The sequence below is a fragment of the Eretmochelys imbricata genome, chromosome 1, assembly GCF_965152235.1.
Source record: "Eretmochelys imbricata isolate rEreImb1 chromosome 1, rEreImb1.hap1, whole genome shotgun sequence".
NCBI lineage: Eukaryota > Metazoa > Chordata > Testudines > Cheloniidae > Eretmochelys > Eretmochelys imbricata.
Genome location: NC_135572.1, coordinates 2,845,348 through 2,866,590, shown reverse-complemented (window position 1 = coordinate 2,866,590; position 21,243 = coordinate 2,845,348). Strand labels below are relative to the sequence as shown.

General features: G+C 43.7%; 1 protein-coding gene across 1 annotated transcript; it reads right to left on the bottom strand.

Annotated features, from left to right (window-relative positions):
* Nucleotides 1–6,066: 6,066 nt before the first annotated feature.
* On the bottom strand, nt 6,067–7,065 carry LOC144277943 (olfactory receptor 52R1-like). Its single transcript, XM_077838981.1, has one exon. The coding sequence runs from the start codon at nt 7,063–7,065 to the stop codon at nt 6,067–6,069; it is 999 nt and encodes a 332-aa protein (XP_077695107.1).
* Nucleotides 7,066–21,243: the final 14,178 nt, after the last annotated feature.

Sequence of the window (21,243 nt, the reverse complement as noted above, 5' to 3'; positions counted from 1 at the left end):
CCTGCTCAAGACTTCTGGGACCTGCAGCTCCCACCTTTGTGTGATTTGATGCTCTTACATTCCAGTTCTCTTCAGCTTCCTCATGCACAGGTTTGGCCACAATGTGGTTCTGCATTTCAAATTCTCATTGCCAACGGCTACCTTCTGTTGTCCCCTATGCTGAACCCCATCATCTAGGAGGTGAGGACCCATAAAATCCAGGACAGGCTGCCCCTGCTTTTTACTCATAAAGGGACCTAAAGTTTTCTCCTGGTGCTTCAGATCTCAGAGTGAGTTCTTTGACAAGTTGGTTGGTGATAGGGTGCTAGGCTCTCTTCCCTGAGTCACTTTCCAGAAAGTAAGAAAGACTAATCTCTTTCCTGACCTCATTGTGTCGTGTCAGCATGATAAGCTGAGGAACCGGTCTATGTACAATATAATGGGTTACCACATTTCCTCTTCCTGCTAAATGGACCTCCAAAATCCTGCCGCTTGCCTCAACTCTTCTGCCAAGACTCCACCCATTTTGCCTCTTCTCCCCCAAGGGCCTGCCCTCGTTGTTTGTTCCTCTCTTTGCTTCCCTGTCCCTTGCTGGATTATTTTGACATCCCTCCCCCGACCCCAAGCTGCAAGAGAGACATTTCAGTTTTTGATAGGGGTGGCAACTTTAACTGTGAGTCCAGCAGCTACTTTGACTTTTGAAAACTCAAGTTTTTTGGCAGAAGGACTGTATCTAATTCCTAAATAAAGAAAGAATATTAATTAATAGTGAACCCCCCCCCCAGCTTTAGTACTAACATGTCCTGAAATTCTGTGGCAAGTCACTTAAAGGACACTGGTTAGGTATAAAATTTTCATGTATATCCTTAACTCCATGGAGAGAGGGACCCTGTCAGGACTCTCGGATTCTGTCTCAGCTAAGGGAGGAGAGTGGGTTCCAGTCGGAGGAGGGACAGATAAATCTTGGGACTACATAAGAACATCAGAATACCCATAATGGGTCAGATCAGTGGTCCATCTAGCCCAGTATCCTGTTTGCCAAGAGTGCCCTTTGCCATATGTCTCAGAGGGAATGAACAGAACATGGAAATCATCAAGTGATTCATGTCGCCCACACCCAGATTCTGGCAAACAAATGCTAAGGACACCATCCCTGCCCATCCTGGATAACAACCATTGATTGACCTATCAATAGAACATAGGTATTCCATACCCCTAGTCATTTCTGGTGCCTTTCTCTGTACCTTTTCCAATTCCAAGCTTTCTCTTTTAAGATGGGGAGGCCAGATATGCACACACTAATCAATGCGTGGACATACCAGTCTTAATAACTCCAAACATTCTGTTAGCTTTTTTGTTTGCCATTGCATATTGATGAGATATTTTAACCCTACTAATGCAAGTCTAATTGCATGAACTGTCTCTATCCTTAGGTTTTTGTCTTTTCCTGTTCTCTTTGCTCACACACCTGTTGATCAGAGGCAGGCGTTTGGGTTGGAGGCATCTGTCTATAAATATGCTTGTTTTGAAGCTTATCAGCCCTAACCAGATCTCAGCTGGACAGAAGAAAGGAGTAACTGCATTCTAGATTAAACCAGTTTCTTCCAGCTTCTCTGCTGAGAAGTGGGCATGGAGGAAATGGAACCTCCCCAGAAGAGGTATCAGAGAGAGGAAGTGTTGTTCAGCCTTTCAAAACCAGATTGACTGGATGAATCAGGAGAAGCTGGGGCAGGGGAGGGGCTCAAGGGTGGCAAAGAGGAATCTGAGGATGCAGGTTTATGGCTGCAGAAGAGAGAGAGACTCCAGATGCAGGAGAAGTCATGAGTTGCAGGAGGGACAAATTATCCTCCAGGGATGTGTGGACAAAGAAATGGCTATAGGAAAACATAAGTCCAACTATCCATATAAAATTATGGGGTCTAAATTAGCTGTTAACACTCAGAAAGGAGAGCTTGGCATCGTTATGGATAGTTCTCTGAAAACATCTACTCAATGTACAGCAGGGAATCAGTTAGAAAGGGAAAGATAATAGACTGAAAATAACAGTCTATATCCTGTATTGCCTGTATCTATATCCATGGTATGCCCATACCTATACTGCTGCATGCAGATCTGGGTGTCCCATCTCAAAAAGATATATTGGAATTTAAAACATTATGGAAAAGGGCAACAAGAATGATAAGGGGTATAGAACGGCCTCCATATGAGGAGAGATTAATAAGAATGGGTCTTTTCAACTTGGGAAAGAGACAACTAAGGAGGGGATATGAGAGAGGTCTATGAAATCATGAATGGTGTGGAGAAAGTAGAAAAGGAAGTGCTATTTACTCCTTCTCATTACACAAAAAGTACGGGTCACCCAATGAAATAATTGGCAGTGGTTTAAAACACACGAAAGGAAGTATTTCTTCACACAACACACAGTCAACCTGTGAAGCTCTTTGTTACAGGATGTTGTGAAAGACAAGAGTATTACAGCTTTCAAAATAACTAGATGAATTCATGGAGGATAGGTCCATCAATGGCTATTAGCCGGGATGGGCAGGGATGTTGTCACTACCCTCTGTTTGCTGGAAGCTGGGAAAGAGTGATGGAGAATGGATCACTTAATAATTTATCTGTTTTGTTCATTTCCTCTGAAGCATCTGAAATTGGCCACAGCTGGAAGACAGGATACTGGGCTAGATGAACCTTTGGTCTAACCCAACATGTCTGTTCTTAAGTTCACTGAAGAAGGAAATGGTGTGCAGATGTTGTGTTGTGTTGTGTTTACCTGGATCTAGGTATCTCTTCTGCTGCCTAAGGTAGATGAGTAGTTTTAGCAACCTGTGAATGGGGTTCCAGGGGGTCCCACTCTGAGATTGCTCAATTAGGTCAAACTGCAAAGAAAGGGGATGACAATCTTCAAAATGGGTGGTTATTCTAATACTTGGACTAACCAAGTCAGTAGCAAAAAAACTTTTGCAATGCTTTACTGCTTACACAGAAGCCAAAATACAATTCCCTTAAAGCAACCCAGCCTTGGGCTTCCACCCAGACAGACAAGTCAAGTACAATGATGATTATTGAAAACCTTATTCATCATATAATAAAGATCTACCAATACCAAAGGATTGTACATATCACCTCCCAGGTAAATGAATATTTTAGATATTACCCAAATATTCACTTAGAGCCAATTCTTATTAACTAAACTAAGAATTATTAAACAGGAGAGAATGTTGGTTAAAAGATAATTATACACAGACACTTGATTAGAATTTCAAAGTCAGTTTCATAGTCGAGATGGCTGGATTCAGAGTTCAACAGAGTTCTTTCTGAATTATCGAGAGATTATAGTCCAATGTTGAAATATTCATTATCAGGGTGATCCAGGGTGTATCAGGAAACCAGAATCTTGTGACTCAGGCTTCCCCTGATGATGCTTAATCAGATCTGAGATTAAAAGTATCAGGTTCTAAGAGCCCTTTTCACAGTTCCAGGGCAGCACAGCAGTCCTTGGGTGAATAATAGGCTTTTGAAGTAACCTTCTCTTTCTTAAACATCACCTGTGATTAACTACCCAGATTAACATCAGGTTATTATTCATTAAGCAGTTAAAGAGAGGTCTCCAGAAACTTTAAAGAGATGTATAGAAAATGATATTATTGCACCCAAGTTCCATTTAATAATATTTCCTTTTCATCTCTAAATTAACTGAATACAGCTCTAGACAGGAATCCTTTGCGCACACTGTTAACATCTAACCCACTGGTTTTTCTCACCCTCCGAAGGAGATCCTAGGTCCTGCCACTTGGTATCAGGGCATCTGAGGAAGTGAAGCATGTGGAACATGAGCATGTACAGTTGTTCCCTTGGTGGAATTCAGAAATGAACAGGCTGCAGGGCTTGCAGACCTCACGGGTTATTCAAGGGAGGCGTTCAGGGAACTTATGGGACAGGAGCCCAATCAAGAATTGCAGAGGTCCTGGGGTGATGAGTGGATGGGGAGCACCCTCTTGTTGGACCCTTTCAAGGAAAATCCGAGCAGTAGGCAATAAGGTGGCCCCCATCTCCTGGTGTATGCACAGGGCGGTCTGAAGTGTGAAGAGCCCCAGGTGAGGTCCGAGATGAAAGATGCCATCATGGCCATTAAATGGCGGGCTGAGAATTGAGCCAGCCGAATGCTGTAGGAGTGGTCCCATGGAAGATGGAAACAAAATACATACATGGGGTCCAACCAAGAGTAGCAAAACTGATCTACCTCCACCTGGACATAGGTAAAAGTGGAATTGTCATCCGGGTGTTGGCTGCAATAGACATCCACCAGGGAGTGATGATTAAAGATCTCATTGAGGATGTCTGCAGTGGCCTGGCTACTCTTGATCCCTGAGCAATTCTGGTCCTCAAAGATGGTATTAAAATCCCCACTCAGGACCAGGCACTAGTGAGGATCCAAGGTGCTGAGGAAGGCAGATGCCTGTTGACAGAAACACACCCACTCCGTGTCTGCATTTGTGGGTAGACATTCAACAAATTCAATGTCAGCCCCTCCACACAGGCCTGGACGTTCAGCAGGCTGCCTGGGTTGACCTCAGCAACTCCCAGCATCTGAGGGTGAATGTCAGGGGAGAAGAGGGTGGCCACCCAAGACAAATGAGCACAGATGTCTAACATACACCATGTCCCCCCATTCCAGCCACTTACTAGTCTCGGCGGCTGGATCCTTGTTGGTTTCCTGCAGGCAAACCACAGAGTACCCTACCTCACAAACGAAGGAGAGCACCTGGCAACAGGAGAGACCCACCCTAGAGCTTCTGGTGTTCAAGTTGAAAAGATGGTTGGCTTCATTCTGAGGGCTGAGGAGGACCCTTGCAGGCAGGAGGTTCCGCAACCGGCCTTGCAACAATCGCTGAACAACCTGAAAGGGTTGTCACAGCAGTTGCGGGCCCACTGGTAGACCAGGATGTCCTGCCTCCCTGTTCCCTTCCACTTCTCCAAAACAGCCCTTGTGGCCCAGAGGACGAGATGGATGTCTCCCCAACACTAGAGAGGAAGCTTCACCTTACCCTTGAAACCAAAGGTGTCCACCAGAAAAGGGTCAAGCTCATCCAGCAGCTCAGTGGGGGAAGGGGTAGTGGACCCATGATGATCCTCTGGATGGGCCCTGTTATGACCCTTTGGCCCAAGGAGATGGGCAAAGAAGGAACAGACAACCAGTGCGGTGATTATACTGGTGGCATTTTGCAACCAGTTTCTTTCTCCAGAAAGGGAAAGGGAGGTGGAGGGAAGGGAGCAGCCCCTAAAGGGTCAGGGAGGGAAGAGAAACCACTCCCTGAGGTTCGTCCAAGGACGGGGAAATGAGGAAGCAGTGGTGTGGAAGATGGGCGGACAAAAACGAGTAGGGCTTCTTTCCCCCTCTCCCCTCTCCTGCTCCACACGAATCACATGATAATTAACAAGTTTTGTTCATTCCCTGGCACTGGGCACTGTCAGAAGCCAGGCTACTGGGCTACATGGACCATTGGTTTTTCCCTTTGTGGCCATTCTGATCTTACTTAGACCCCAGATGTATCTGCCTCCTCCTGTAACACACTGTACCCCATTTCCCTCCCAGAGCTGAGATAGATCCCAGGGGTCCTGACGGGGTCTCTCTCTCTCCTCAGAGTTAGTAACAAAGTAAGAATAAACTTTAAAATTTTAACACTAACCAGTGTCCCTTAAGTGACTGGCCATAAGATGTGAGAACATCTTGGTTTTAGAGATGACTGTGTCACAGCTGACAAGGGGAAGGGAAGACATGAGCACGTGACAGGGGCAGGGCCTTGGGGAGAAGACACACAGCAGGGTCCATGCTTGAGAGAGTAGATGGGGTAAGATTGCAATTTCAAGGATCCAGCTACCAGCAATTAGAAAGGTGGCAACCCAGTGTAGTGGACACGACTGATTCCCCAGTTCATCACATTTACGCAGCACAGTAAGGACAGGAAAGAGTTTAATCTCACTTTGACTGTCCAGTAAGTGATTCAAGGAAGAGGGCCCAGCACCATCCACCAGCCAGCTCTGTACAGAGCTCCATCTGAGAGCCAGAGCACAAAGAAAAAACATTTAGTTCTCTTTATGAGTAAAGAGCCGGAGCAACCTGCCCCAGATCTGTTTGGTCCTCACCCCATAAATGATGGGGTGTAGCATGGGGGGCACCAGCAGGTACATATTGGCAAAGAGAACAAGGAAGTGGTGGGGCACATTATGGCCAAACCTCTGCATGAAAGAGGAGAAGAAATCTGGGATGTACAAAGCTAAGATGGCACAAAGATGAGAGATGCAGGTCCCAAAAGTTTTGAGCTGAGCATCCTTTGTGGGGAGATGGAAGATGGCCCAGAGGATCTGAGTATAGGACACAGCTATAAAAAACACATCCATTCCTATCATAGAGAAAAGATTAAAAAGTCCATAGTAACTATTGATGTGGGTGTCAGCACAGGCCAGGTTCACCACAGCTATATGCCGACAATAGGTGTGGGGGATGATGTTTGTTCTGCAATATGGCAACCGCCTCACCAGGAAGGGGTAGGGTAATGCGAGTATGCAACTGCGAAGCACCACGGCCAGGCCTATCTTGACCACAACAGAGTTTGTCAGGGTTGAGGAATGTCTCAGGGGATGGCAGATGGCCACATAGCGATCCAAAGCCATGGCCATGAGGATTCCAGACTCCATCCCTGAGAAGGAGTGAACGAAGTACATCTGGGTGAGGCAGGCAGTGAAACTGATCTCTCTGGAATTGAACCAGAAGATGCTCAGCATTTTGGGCATTGTGGATGTGGACGTGAGAATGTCGGTGACAGCCAGCATGCAGACGAAATAGAACATGGGTGTGTGGAGGCTTGGCTCCCTCTTCACGATGAACAGGATGGTGAAGTTCCCCAACACGGCTATGGAGTACAAAACACAGAAGGGGATGGAGATCCAGATATGGGCTGCCTCCAGGCCAGGAATACCAAGTAGGATGAAGGTGGAGGGGTTAGGGAAGTCAGATGTGTTGGAATCTGACATGAAGTAGGGGAGAAGGTGTCCAACTCTGAGGCAGAAGGGTGCCTCCTGCATGTAACATACGTTCCCCTGACTTTCTATGTGTTCCCAGGGTCTCGGGTGAGGGTCACAGTAGAAATGCCTGAATGGAGAGACAACATTAATATGAGACATTACATGCACTAGTGGAGACTGTTCTCATGGGAGAAGGAGAATGATCACTCTTCACACTCTGAAAAATTACATTTTCATCATAAACAGGAAATAACTATGAACAATGAGCCTACTAAATACAGTTCCACATTTTGTGGTGTTTTCTACATTAATAATTCCTATACTTTGTGGTGGGGGATCCTTAAGAGGCACCAGAAGAAGACACAAATGTGGATACTGGTTATCCATCATTGTTCCTTAACGCAATGGGAGCCAGGATAGAGAGTCCATACTGTAGGGAGTTCCCCATTCATCCAGTTGTTCAACATCTGAGAGTGGAAAAAAACAAACTTTTCGGAAGACATGTGCTGGGAGAAACATCCCAACTAGAACAAACATCAGGAAAAAGACCTTGGCACCATTGGTAGCAGCTCAAAAGAAACACCTGCTCATTCGCAGCAGTGAACAAAACAAAAGCAACGTTCAGATCACTAAGATATGGGATGGAGAATAACATGTTCTGGACATGTGCTCAGTTTTGGTCACCTAGTCTCTATTAAGGATATAGCATAACTAAAAGGGATTTCCAAGACAGGCTCTGGGAATGGGGGAGGTTGCCATATGGAAACATATACAAAAGTCTGAGCCTCTTTAGATTATACAAAAGACAAAGAAGAGAGCATATGATATAGGAGAGGAAAATAAAAAATAAAACTGATTTACATTGAAATGGACAGTTCCCAACCACTACTATTGATAGACACTTACTGCTCAAAAGAGGACTAATTCCCCAAAGCTGAGGAAACTTGTGAGCAAAACTGCTTGGGGCGAAAAATGTAGACAAAAAATATGAATGAAAATTGGTAGTTCTTTGATAAGATTTTATTAGAGAGCAGAGTATTCATGATTCCACAGTCAACAAAGTGAACAACTTTGGGTAAAAACCTGGTTCAGTGGTAAAGTGAAGGCAGGGGGCGGAGAGAAGCAATATGTAACTAAGAATAGAAATCGGAAATTGTCTAAATTGATTAGGGACATTAAGACATCATGGAAAACTTCATGTCTGGCAGGGCTATGGATCACAAAAAAGAGGTTATTAAGTATATTAACAACAGGAGAAATCACAGAAAATTTTATGTCAATTCCTGTGTTAAATGCAAAGTATTAAAAAAGAAAGGGAAAGGGTTTTTTTCTAAAAAATTGACAAGGTAAAGAAACAATGGAAAAGCTGGTATGGGATTAGTTAAAAAAAAATCTAGAAATGTAAGTAATGCCAGGACCAACAGGGTTTATGCAAAACAGGTCTTGTTAAATAACCCTGATTTCATTCTTTTATTTGATTGATCAAAAGGAACCACACAGATGTAACAAAACTTGATTTCTCAAAGGCATTTGATTGAGTAGGGGAAAATTCTGAGATAAAAAAAATAACACATTACCATATCAGTAGAGAACATATAAAATGGACTGAAAACTGGCTAACTGATTGATCTCAGACAGCTGTCGTCAATAGGCCTTCGTCAGTAAATGCTGATGTTTGTAGTGGGGTTCTGCAGGCAACCCAGCTCTAGGCCTGACGCTATTCAATATTTTAATCAATCATCTGAAAGAAAATAGAAAATCACTGCAAATAAAATTTGCAATGACCCAAAGATTGGCAGAGCAGATACAAGAGGTGGCCAGGGCAGGCATACCAAGTGATATGGTGTATTTGGAAAGTTGGGCCCATGCAAACAAAATGTTGTATTACAATCAAATGCAAAATGATCCTCTTGGAACAGGGAGTGCAGGCCCGACCCACAGACAACAGCACTGTATTAGGCAATGCAAGGACCTTGAAAAGGGTCATTGTTGACAACCAACTAATTGTGAGCGCCAGTGAGATGCTGTAGCATTAAGGGATGATGGGGTCCTTGGATGCATAAACAGAGGGGTGGTGAGTTGGAGCAGGGGAAGGATTTTACCTCTGCTTATGGGATTGGAGAAACAAACTGCATCCAGTTCTGGGGTCCACATTTGAAATAAAGATGATGAAAACTTGGAGAGGGGGCAGAAAAGAGCCATAATAAATATTGGAGGATAGAAAAAAAGCCTGACTGTTAGACTTGAGGGTGTATATCTCTTTAACGTACCAAAAACGTGATCAAGCAGAGACTTTCATGGGGAGAAAAAATTGGCTAGTAATAGGCTCTGTAATCTACCAGAGAAAGGCTGATCAAGACTGAAGGGCTCAAAATTAGGGCCAAATTCCAGCTTGAAACTAGGGCCAAAATTTTAACACTGAGGGTGATTAACCACTGGGACATACTGAGAAGGGAAGTGCTAGATTCTCCAATTCCCCATGTTGGCAGATCCAGACTGATTGTTTTTCTGGAAGATCTCCTTCAATGGCTGTTTACACTTAAAATGCTACACCAGTGTTGCCATAGTGCTTCAATATAGACACTACTTACACAGAGGGAAGGGGTTCTCCCCTGAGCATAGGTAATCCCCGAGAGATGGTAGCTAGGTGGATGGAAGAATTCATCTCATGCTGTCTACACCAGGGCACAGATAATCCAACAAGCTCTTGGAATGTATTGGAAACAACTCTTTGTTCCAGAAGCTGGAGAAAGCTACTAGGAGAGAGGCTGTTCTAGACTTGATTTTGACAAACAAGGAGGAACTGATTGAGAATTTGAAAGTGGAAGGCAACTTGAGGGAAAATGATCATGAATGATGAGTTCACGATTCTAAGGAACTATAGGAAGGAAAACAGCAAAATAAAGACAATGGATTTCAAGAAGGCAGACTTTAGCAAACTCAGGGAGTTGGTAGGAAAAATCTCATGGGAAGCAAGGCTGGCAGTTTTTCAGAGAGACGTTATTAAGGGCACAAGATGGAACTATCCCTCTGCGTAGGAAAGAAAAGAAGTCTGTCAAGAGATGACAATGGCTTAACCAGGAGATCCTGAATGATCTAAAAACAGAAAAGGAGCCTACAAAACATGGAAACAAGGTCAAATGACAAAGCAGGAATATAAATTAATAACACATGTATGTAGGGGCAAAATTAGAAAGGCCAAGGCACAAAATGAGATCAAACTATCTAGAGACATAAAGGATAATAAGAGAACATTCTGAAAATGCATTAGAAGCAAGAGGAAGACCAAAGACAGGGTAGGTCTGTTACTAAATTAAGAGGGAAAAATTATAATAAAAAAATTGTGATAATGGCAGAGGTGCTTGTCAGGGTTCCTTCCCCACTCTGAATTCTAGGGTACAGATGTGGGGACCCGCATGAAAGACCCCCTAAGACTATTTTTACCAGCTTAGATTAAAAACTTTCCCAAGGCACAAACTTTGGTTTGTCTTTGAACAGTATGCTGCCACCACCAGTGATTTAGACAACGAAGAGGGAAAAAATCACTTGGAGTTTCTATTTCCCCAAAATATCCACCCAAGCCCTTACACCCCATTTCCTGGGGAGGCTTGAGAATAAACAAGATGAGCACAGACCAGACTTGGATTTTTACCACCCAAAAAACCCAATCAGATTCCTAAAAAACAGAACTTTATTACAAGAACAAAAAAAAGATTAGAGAACAACTCTGTAAGATCAGAATGGAAGATGATCTTATGGGCAGTCAGATTCAAACCATAGAGAATCCCTCTAGGCAAAACCTTAAGTTACAAAAAGACATAAAAACAGGAATACACATTCCCTCCAGCACAGTGAATTTCACAAGCCAAAACAAAGAAAACCTAATGCATTTTCTCGCTAGATTACTTACTAACTTTACAGGAGTTGGAGGGCTTGCATCCTTGATCTGTTCCCGGCAAAGGTATCACACAGACAGACAAAAGCCCTTTTCCCCCACCTTCAGATTTGAAAGTATTTATGTCCCTTCATTGGTCATTTTGGGTCAGGTGCCAACCAGGTTACCTGAGCTTCTTAACCCTTTACAGGTAAAAGGACTTTGCCTCTGGCCAGGAGGGATTTTATAGCACTGTATACAGAAGGGTGGTTACCCTTCCTTTTTATTTATGACAGTGCTTAATGAATTCTTTGTTTCTGTTTTAACCAAAAAGGTTGGTGGTGTTTGGACACTTAACCTAGAAAATGCCAGTGAAAACGGGGTAGGTTCAGATGTTAAAATAGGGAAAGAACAAGTTAAAAGTTTCTTGGACAAGTTAGATGTCTTCAAGTCTTAAAGTCCTGACTACATGCATCCTTCAATAAACTGAAGGAACTGACTGAGGAGATATTTAAGCCATTAGCTATTATCTTTGAAAAGTCATGGAAGACTGGGAAAGAGCACATACGCCTATCTATAAAAAGGGGAAAAAGGGCAACCCAGGTAATTACAGACTAATCCGCTTCACTTCTGTATCAGGTAAGATAATGTAGCAAATAATTAAGGAATCAATTTGTAAATGTCTAGAAGATAATAAGGTGATAAGTGATAGTCAGCATGGATTTGTCAAGTACAAATCATGTCAAACCATCCTGATAGCTTTCTTTGACAGGGTAACAAGCCTTGTGGATGAAAGGAAGCAGTAGATGTGGTATTTTTACACATTAGTGAGGCTTTTGATACAGTCTTGCATGACCTTCTCATTAAGAAACTAGGGAAATACAACCTAGATGGAGCTACTATAAGGTGGGTGAATAACTGGTTGGAAAATGCTCCCAGAGAGTAGTTATAAATGGTTCACAGTGATGCTGGAAGGGCATAACTGGTGGGGTACCACAGGGATCAGTTCTGGGTCTGGTTCTTTCCATTATCTTCATGAAAAATTTAGATCATGGCATAGAGAGTATACTTATTAAGTTTGCAGATGATACTAAGTTGGGATGGGTTGCAAGTCCTTTGGAGAATACAATAAAAATTCAAAATGATCTGGAAAAACTGGAGAAAAGGATGATTAAGGGTCTTGAAAACATGATTTATGAGGGAAGACTGAAAGAACTAGGTTTGTTTAGTCTGAAAAAGAGAAGACAGAGTGGAGACATGATAACAGTTTTGAAATAACTAAAAGGTTGTTATAAGGAAGGAGAAAAAATATTCTCTGTAACCTCTGATGATAGGTCAAGAAGCAATGGAATTAAATTGCAGCAAGGGCAGTTTGGGTTGGACATTAGGAAAAACTTCCTAACTGTCAGGGTGGTTAAGCACTGGAATAAATTTCCTGGGGAAGTTGTGGAATCTCCATCCTTGGAGAATTTAAAAAAAAAAAGGAATACTTGTGGCACCTTAGAGACTAACCAATTTATTTGAGCATAAGCTTTCGTGAGCTACAGCTCACTACATCCGATGAAGCGAGCTGTAGCTCACGAAAGCTTATGCTCAAATAAATTGGTTAGTCTCTAAGGTGCCACAAGTACTCCTTTTTTTTTTTTGTGAATACAGACTAACACGGCTGTTACTCTGAAACCAGAGAATTTTAAGAGCAGGTTAGACAAATACCTGTGTAGGGATTTTATAGATGGTTCTTGTCCTGCCAGTTGTATGATTCTATTATTCTATGATTCTATGATATAGCTACATCGCTCTAGGGTGTGGATTTTTTTGCTGTTTAAAAATAGGCAAATACAATGTTAGGTTATATTAGCAGAAGTATAACATGCAAATCACATTCCTCATGATGGTATTCCTCGGTGCATGTTAGGTCTCAGTTGGAGAAATGTATCCAATTTTGCTCACTAATATGTAGAAGGGATTTAGAGAAACTGGAAAGGATCCATAGGCAAGTGATACATGTTATGTAAGGGATGCAAAGGAAGCTGTATGTGCAAGCTGAAGGCACCAGTATGTTTATCTGGAAAAAGGAGACTAATGGGTGACATGATTGTGGTCTTCAAATACTTGAAACACTTCCATAAAAAGATGGAGGAAAGTTATTCTGTCTCACCAGAGAGGGGCAGGAGAAGAGGCAATGGATTCAAATTCCAGAATAGCAGATTTAAATAAAATTTCAGGAAAATCTTCCTAACTTTAAGTACAGGAGGCCAGTGGAACAGACTCCCAGGGAAGTCATAGAAGGTCCTTCTGAGGAGGTTTTCCAAAGATGTGTGAATAGCTGTCATCTTAGATGACTAAGACAAAACAAATCCTGCATCTTGTCAGGGGATTAGACTAGCTGTCCTTTGCATTCCCTTATAACTCTGTGGTCCTATAATTCTGTGATGTAAAATCCTAATGTAGACCAGGCCTTAGTCACACACAAGATTTTGGCTCAATACAGAAGTAACTGAGTTGTAATTAATGGGCCTGTGTTTTACAAGAGGTCAAACTGGAGGATCAAATGGTCCCTTCAACTTAAACCCTATGGATGTATTGATAAAGAAATTATATGAGGCATTTACATTTAATGTGAACAATGGAACATTTAGTTAAATTGAAAGTCTGAGCATATAACACTGAGAAAAGAAAATTGCCAACATAATTCATATTTGGCCTGTAGAACTCCTTGCTACTGACATTATTGGAGGGAAAAGCATAGAAGAATGGGATTGACAAATGGATTGGCCATTGTAGGTGCGGCAGGTGGCATCAAGTTTGCCAAATTTTAGGTGTTTGGACTGAAATTTCAAATCCTGGGTGTCTACTTTGAGCAGAATTGTTTTTTTGAAAGTTTCAGGCATAACAGTTCAAACAACTTCTCGAATGAAGCTTGGAGAAAGTATGTGTTACCCATGTTGAAAAATTCTCATTATTGTTCTTTTGAGCAACCGTAGAGCCTCCAAGCATTTCAGCAGCTAGAAGACAGGTAACAGCCCCTATCCCCCGCCCCATTAACAGATAGAGCGCTGAAATGCAAGAGGAGGGGGTGACCGTGTCTGTGCATTAACACACAGCTGGCTCCTGACATTTTACTCAGTTCTTGCTCCAATGGTAGTTTTGCCTCACTGGGGCCAAAGCATGGGCCGTGGTCTCAGAATCTGGCCTTGTATTGCACATCTAATAACATCTTCCATCCTGAAGGAGTCACTGTGCCACTGAAATGCACCACCTTGGTGCTGGAGGCCATCAGGTGGGATGAGCAGGGATGCACAGAAATCAGTGACATTTTGGCCAGTGATTCTTTAGTGAGCTCATCACTTACGGCAAGGGCTCTGGGATGTGTCATGGTTGTGCAGAGGAGAAAGGACCACAGACTTACTCTCTATCCCTCCACACCCACGTTACACAGGGTTTGTCGATCAGGTGAGCTCCTCAGCAAGAGATGGGTACCTGTGAATTCTAAGACGGAAGTGTCCTCCCTAGAAATCCCCCTCAGGTATCTGTGACCAACAGCTCTCTCAACCCAGCGTCTGCAGCAGCATCCCACGCCGAAAGCCGACACAGAGGTGTGCACAGTTTATAATGTAGCTCTGTGTAATCCCAATGGGGTTCGCTCAGCCTCTAGAGAAGGGAGAATCTGAACGTAAACAGGCTGCAGACAAGCATGTCTCTGCTTCTGTGCTAATTATCCAGCTTTAGAAGTAAGTAGTAAGTAGGGGAAATTCCCAAAGGGAGTTGAGAACTCCTGGGCTCTGGGCTCAGGGAAAGAGGGATTGGCTGTTTTGTGTATATTTATAAAATATAGTTGATGAGAAAGAAAATAGTAGGTAATGCCTAGATGTCCATAGGCTCTGGTATCTTGTAAATGCCCATGATGGGTGGGTAGATAGGAGACAGTCAGATCTGGAGAAAGATGACTGAGGGGAGACGTGAGCACTTTCTGCAGACATATGCAGCTGTCGCTATGGGATCAAAGATCAGTAAATCTCCTCACTATATTCATAATGTGCAGAACCCTTCATTGAAGGATCTTCAAAACAGTTAGCAAAGGAAAGTCATTATACCCAGTATACAGATAGGTAAACTGAGGCACAGGGAGATATGAGCTGGCCAAGGTCACACACAGAATGGGACACGATGACAGACAGAACGCAGGAGTCCTGACTTCCCAGCTGTAACCACAGTCTCTCTGTCACACCAAGAAGGAAATGGACTCCAGCTCTTTTAAAAATTGTTTGTGGTGTGGGATGCAGAGGGAAGGCTGGAAGAGGGAGCCTGAGCCATTGCCATCCTCTCAAGGTGAATCTGAGGTTTTCAGAACTAGCTGGACATTGTGAGCTCCCCGCTTCTGTGAGGTGGGAACTCCGGGACTCCACTTCCGCTCCCACTGAGAAACCTGCCAACGCATCACAGTAACATGGGTCGCTTCAGGGGAACAGACTTAGGCTGTTCAATGCATCCGATGAAGTGAGTTGCAGCTCACGAAAGCTTATGCTCAAATAAATGTGTTAGTCTCTAAGGTGCCACAAGTCCTCCTGTTCTTTTTGTGAATACAGGCTAACACGGCTGCTACTCTGAAACCAGACTTAGGCTATGTCCACACTTGCAGATGTAATGATCTGGGAGTTAACCCCTCCTCAGAGGGTGCTGCAGGGATCACTCTGCTGTGTGTTCACACTGTCAGCGGCCAGCGCAATGGCACGGCCAGACTTGCAGCACTTGCAGGGCATTTGGAGTGGTGCACTCTGGGCAGCTCCCACAGAGCACCCCTTCCCCTTCAGCCGCCAATGTTTGTGCGAAGGGGGTGGGGGGTTTCGGGCAACCTGGGTCCTTTCCCAGTGCCCCTTTGTGCATTGGTTCACTCCCCAGCAGTCCTTTCCCTTCCATCCGTATTTGGCAGTATCTTTCAAGAGTTTTTGTACTGCATGGTCTGTCCACTGTTATGGTCTGCGGGAACGGATCCTGAACTGTTCATGAATATGCTGATGGCTCTCACGAACACGTCACAAATGCCAGACCAGCTACTCCTTAAATGGCAAAGTGAGGATGAGGAGTCCACCAAGAAGATGTTGACAGGCATAGTCGAGAAAACTCGAGCTTGCTTGTGGCATTCACAGATGTGCTGACCACAGTGAAAAGCTGTTTTGGAGTGCAGGAAACAAGCACTGATGATATGATCCACCACCACCCCACCTGGGGCTCCCTGCAGGCATTTGTACTGAGACCATCCCTGGGCACATACAGGAAGTCAGGGGAATGTACAGTACATGCAGGAGACACGATTCTGCCTCAGAGTTGGACACCTTCTCTCCTACTCTGTGTCAGATTCCAACACAACCTACTTCACCAACCCCTCCACCTTCATCCTGCTGGGCATACGTGGCCTGGAGGCAGCCCATGTCTGGATCTCTAGCCCCTTCTGTTCCATGTATGCCATAGCCGTCTTGGGGAACCTGACCATCCTGTTCATTGTCAGGAGGAAGCCGAGACTCCATGGGCCCATGTACTATTTCCTCTGCATGCTGTCTGTCACCAACCTGGTCCTGTTTAGGTCCATCCTTCCCAAAATGTTGATCATCTTCTGTGTGTGGTGGCCAAGATGGGCCTGGCTGTTGTGTGGCATGACAGTGTGGTTGTATGGCCCTATCCCTTCCTGGTGAGGCAGTGGCCCTATTGTTGAACAAACATTATCCCCCACTCGTACTGTGAGCATTCTGTTTGATCAGTCTGGATGTGTTTTTTTATTGCTGTGTCCTATATCCACATCTGCAGGGCCATCTTCATACTCCCCAGAAAGGACGCCCCGCTCAAGACTTTTGGGACCTGCAGCTCCCACCTTTGTGTGATTTGATGTTCTTACATCCCAGCTCTCTTCAGCTTCCCCATGCACAGGTTTGGCTACAATGTGGTTCTGCATTTCAAATTCTCATTGCCAACGGCTACCTTCTGTTGCCCCGCATGCTGAACCCCATCATCTATGAGGTGAGGACCCATCAAATCCGGGACAGGCCGCCCCTGCTCTTTATTCAAAAAGGGACCTAAAGTTTTCTCCTGGTGCTTCTGATCTCAGAGTGAGTTCTTTGACAAGCTAGCTGGTGATAGGGTTCTGGGCTCTCTTCCCTGAGTCACTTTCCAGATAGTCGGAAAGCCTTTAAATTCTTTCCTGACCTCACTGTGCTGTGTCAGCATGACAAGCTGAGGAATCGGTCTATGTATAATATAATGGGTTGCCACCTTTCTAATTGCTGTTAACTGGACCCCCAAGAACCCGACCCTTCCCTCACCTCTTCTGCCAAGACTCCACCCCTGTTTTGCCTCTTGTCTCCCCAAGGACCTGTCCTTGTTTCTTGTTCCTCCCTTCACTTCCCCGTCACTTGCTGGATTATTTCCACACCCCCCCCCCCACCACAAGCTGGAAGAGAGACATTTCAGTTTTTGATAGGGGTGGCAACTTTAACCATGACTCCAAAGGCTACCTAGACTTTTGAAAACTCAAGTTTTTTGGCAGAAGGACTGTATCTAATCTAATGTGTTAGTCTGTATTCACAAAAAGAAAAGGAGTACTTGTGGCATCTTAGAGACTAACCAATGTATTTGAGCATAAGCTTTCGTGAGCTACAGCTCACTTCATCGGATGTAGTGAGCTGTAGCTCACGAAAGCTTATGCTCAAATAAATTGGTTAGTCTCTAAGGTGCCACAAGTATCCTTTTCTCTTCGTATCTAATTACTACATAAAAGAAAGAAAATTAACTAAAGATGAGATCCCCTCAGCTCTAATACTAACAAGTCCTGAAATCCAGTGGCAAGTCACTTAAAGGACACTGGTTAAGTATAAAATGTTCATGTATAGTCTTACTTTGTTACTAACTCCGTGGAGAAACGGACCCTGTCAGGACTCCTGGGTTCTATCTCAGCTCAGGAAGGGGAGTGGGTTCCAGTGGGGGTCACATAAATCTTGGGACTACATAAGGACATCGGATTCCCCACATTGGGTCAGACCAGTATCCATCTAGCCCAGTATCCTGTTTTCTGAGATTGGCCGGTGCCACGTGCCTCAGAAGGAATGAACAGAACATGGAAATCATCAAGTGATCCATGTCGCCCACACCCAGATTCTGGCAAACAAATGCTAAGGACACCATCCCTGCCCATCCTTGATAACAGCCACTGATTGACCTATCAATAGAACATAGGTGTTCCATACCCCTAGTTATTTCTGTTGCTTTTCTCTGAAACTTTTCCAATTCCAACTATCTTTTTTTGAGATGGGGTTCACCAGATATCCAGACAATAATCAATATGTGCATGTACCTTGGGGTCTATATAGAGGCAATATGATATTTTCTGTTTTATTATCTATCCTTTCTTAATTATTCGAAATATTCGGTTAGCTTTTGTTTGCCATCACACATTGAAGAGATACTTTAACCCTACTAATGCACATGTAATTTCATGCACTGTCTGTATCCTTAGGTTTTTGTCTTCTCCTGTTCTCTTTGCTCACACACCTTGTGCTCGGAGGCAGGAGTTTGGGGTGGAGGCATCTGTCTATAAATAGGTTTGTCTTGAAGATTATCAGCCCTAACAAAATCTCAGCTGGACTGAAGAAGGAAGAAACTACATTCTAGATTAAACCAGTTTCTTCCAGGTTCCCTGCTCAGAATTGGGCATGGAAGAAATGGAACCTCCCCAGAAGAGGTATCAGAGAGAAGAAGTGTTGTTCAGCCTTTCAAAACCAGAGAGACTGGTTGAGTCAGGAGAAGTTGGGCAGGAGAGAGACACAAGGGTGGCAGAGAGGAATCTTGGGTTGCAGGGCTATGGCTGCAGAAAATAGAGAGACTCCAGATGCAGGAGAAGTTATGAGTTGCAGGAGGGACAAATTATGCTCCAGGGATGTGTGGACAAAGAAATGGCTATTGGAAAAATAAGTCCAACTATGCATATAAAATTATGGGGTCTAAATTAGCTGTTAGCAATCAAAAAAGGGAGCTTAGCGTCATTATGGATAGTTCTCTAAAAACATCCATTCAATGTGCAGCAGGGAATCAGTTAGAAAGGGAAAGACAGTAAGACTGAAAATATCTTATTTCCTCTATCTAAATCCATGGTATGCCCACACCTAAAATACTGCCTGCAGATCCGGGCGTCCAATCTCAAAAAGATATATTGGAATTAAAAATGTATGAAAAAGGGGACACGAATGATTAGGGGTATGGAACAGCTTCCATATGAGGAGAGAATCATAAGAATGGGATTTTTCAACTTGGGAAAGAGACGACTGAGGGGTATATGAGAGAGGTCTATAAAATCATGAATGGTGTGGAGAACCTAAATAAGGAACTGTTATTTACTGTTTCTTATAACACAGAAACTACGGATCACCCAATGAAATTAATTGGCAGTGGTTTAAAACACACGAAAGGAAGTATTTCTTCACACAGCATGAAGTCAACTTGTGAAGCTCTTTGCCAGAGGACGTGGTGAAGCCAAGACTATTACAGCTTTCAAAAAGAATGACATGAATTCATGGAGGATAGGTCCATCCATGGCTATTAGCCAGGATGGGCAGGGATGATGTCCCTTGCCTCTGTTTGCTGGAAGCTGGGAAAGGGTGATGGGGAATGGCTCACTTGATAATTATCTGTTCTGTTCATTTCCTCTGGAACATCTGAAATTGGCCACAGTTGGAAGACAGGATACTGGGCTAGATGAACCTTTGGTCTAACCCAACATGTCCGTTCTTAAGTTCACTGAAGAAAGAAATGGTGTGCAGATGTTGTGTTGTGTTTACCTGGATCTGGGTATCTCTTAGAATCATAGAATATCAGAGTTGGAAGGGACCTCAGGAGGTCATCTAGTCCAACCCCTGCGCAAAGCAGGACCAGTCCCCAGTGTTTGCCCCAGATCCCTAAATGGCCCCCTCAAGGATTGAACTCACAACCCTGGGTTTAGCAGGCCAATGCTCAAACCACTGAGCAATCCCTCCCCCCTTCTCCCCTCTTCTGCTGCCTAAGGTAGATGAGTTGTTTTAGCAACCTGTGAATGGGGTTTCCAGGGGGCCCCAATCTGAGATTGCTCAGTTAGGGCAAACTGCAAAGAAAGGGGATGACAATCCTCAAAATGGGTGGTTATTCTAATACTTGGACTAACCAAGTCAGCATCAAAAAGACTTTTGCAATGCTCTACTGCTTACACAGAAGCCAAAACACAATTCCCTTAAAGCAACCCAGCCTTGGGCTTCCACCCAGACAGACAAGTCAAGTACTATGGGGATTATTGAAAATCTTGTTCATCATATAATAAAGTTATACAAATCCCAAATCACCTCCCAGGTGAATAAATATTTCAGATATAACCCAAATACTCACTTAGAGCCGATTCTTATTAAATAAACTAAGATTTATTTTAAAAGGCTGAGTGTTGGTTAAAAGATAATTATACACAGGGACATGAGTTTTTAAGTCATTTTCATAGCAGAGATGGCTGGCTTCAGAGTTCCACAGAGTTCTTTCAGAATTAATCAAGAGATCACAGTCCAATGTTGAAATATTCATTAGCAGGACAGTTCAGGGTGTAACAGGTGTGAGGGAAAATTAACAGGACATAAAATTCAGGTCAAGGCCCTGACTTTGGTCAAGCTTGCCTGCAGGCCATAAACTGAGATCCTGCTTGTTTATGTGTGTCAAGGGGTAGGAGAAGTCACAGTGGGAAGTCCCCAAAACAGAACAATGGTTTTCTTTGCATAAGGGGAATGAAGAGGCAGGATGGAAAAGTCCCCAGACAGAACAAATTTGCAATAGTCAAGCTTATGAAATATATAACCACAACAGTTGTGTTAGAAGGTGGCTGACCACAAAAGAACAGACAGTGAGTAACAGGAGGGGCCTACAGGGGGAAGACACTTGTTTTTGCTTTTGACCAGTATTGATTTTGCAATTTATTCCAAAGAAGGTAATTAAAAGGAAGTATGTGTAATTTGTCTGTGCTTTTAAACTTTATAAGCTGGTTAAAGTTTAAGGAGGGCAGAGCAGCTTGCCACCTTGCATGGGGCTATGCTGACTCTCCTTGCATATATGCTCGCATAAATAAAGGAGCCTCAGGTGATTCTGATTTCAAACACAAGTGGTTAATTTTCCACCACACAGGAGACCAGAATCTTGGGACTCAGGCTTCCCCTGATGATACTTAAGCAAATCTGAGATAAAAAGGATCAGGTCCCAAGAGCCCTTTATACACTTCCTAGGCAGCATAGCAGTCCTTGGGTGGAGAATAGGCTTTTGAAGTAACCTTCTCTTTCCTAAACATCACTGGTATTTAACTACCTGGATTAACA

Bases quoted from the DNA above. Each gene is read 5' to 3' on its own strand.
- LOC144277943 (XM_077838981.1), bottom strand. From the start codon at position 7,065: ATGCAGGAGGCACCCTTCTGCCTCAGAGTTGGACACCTTCTCCCCTAC.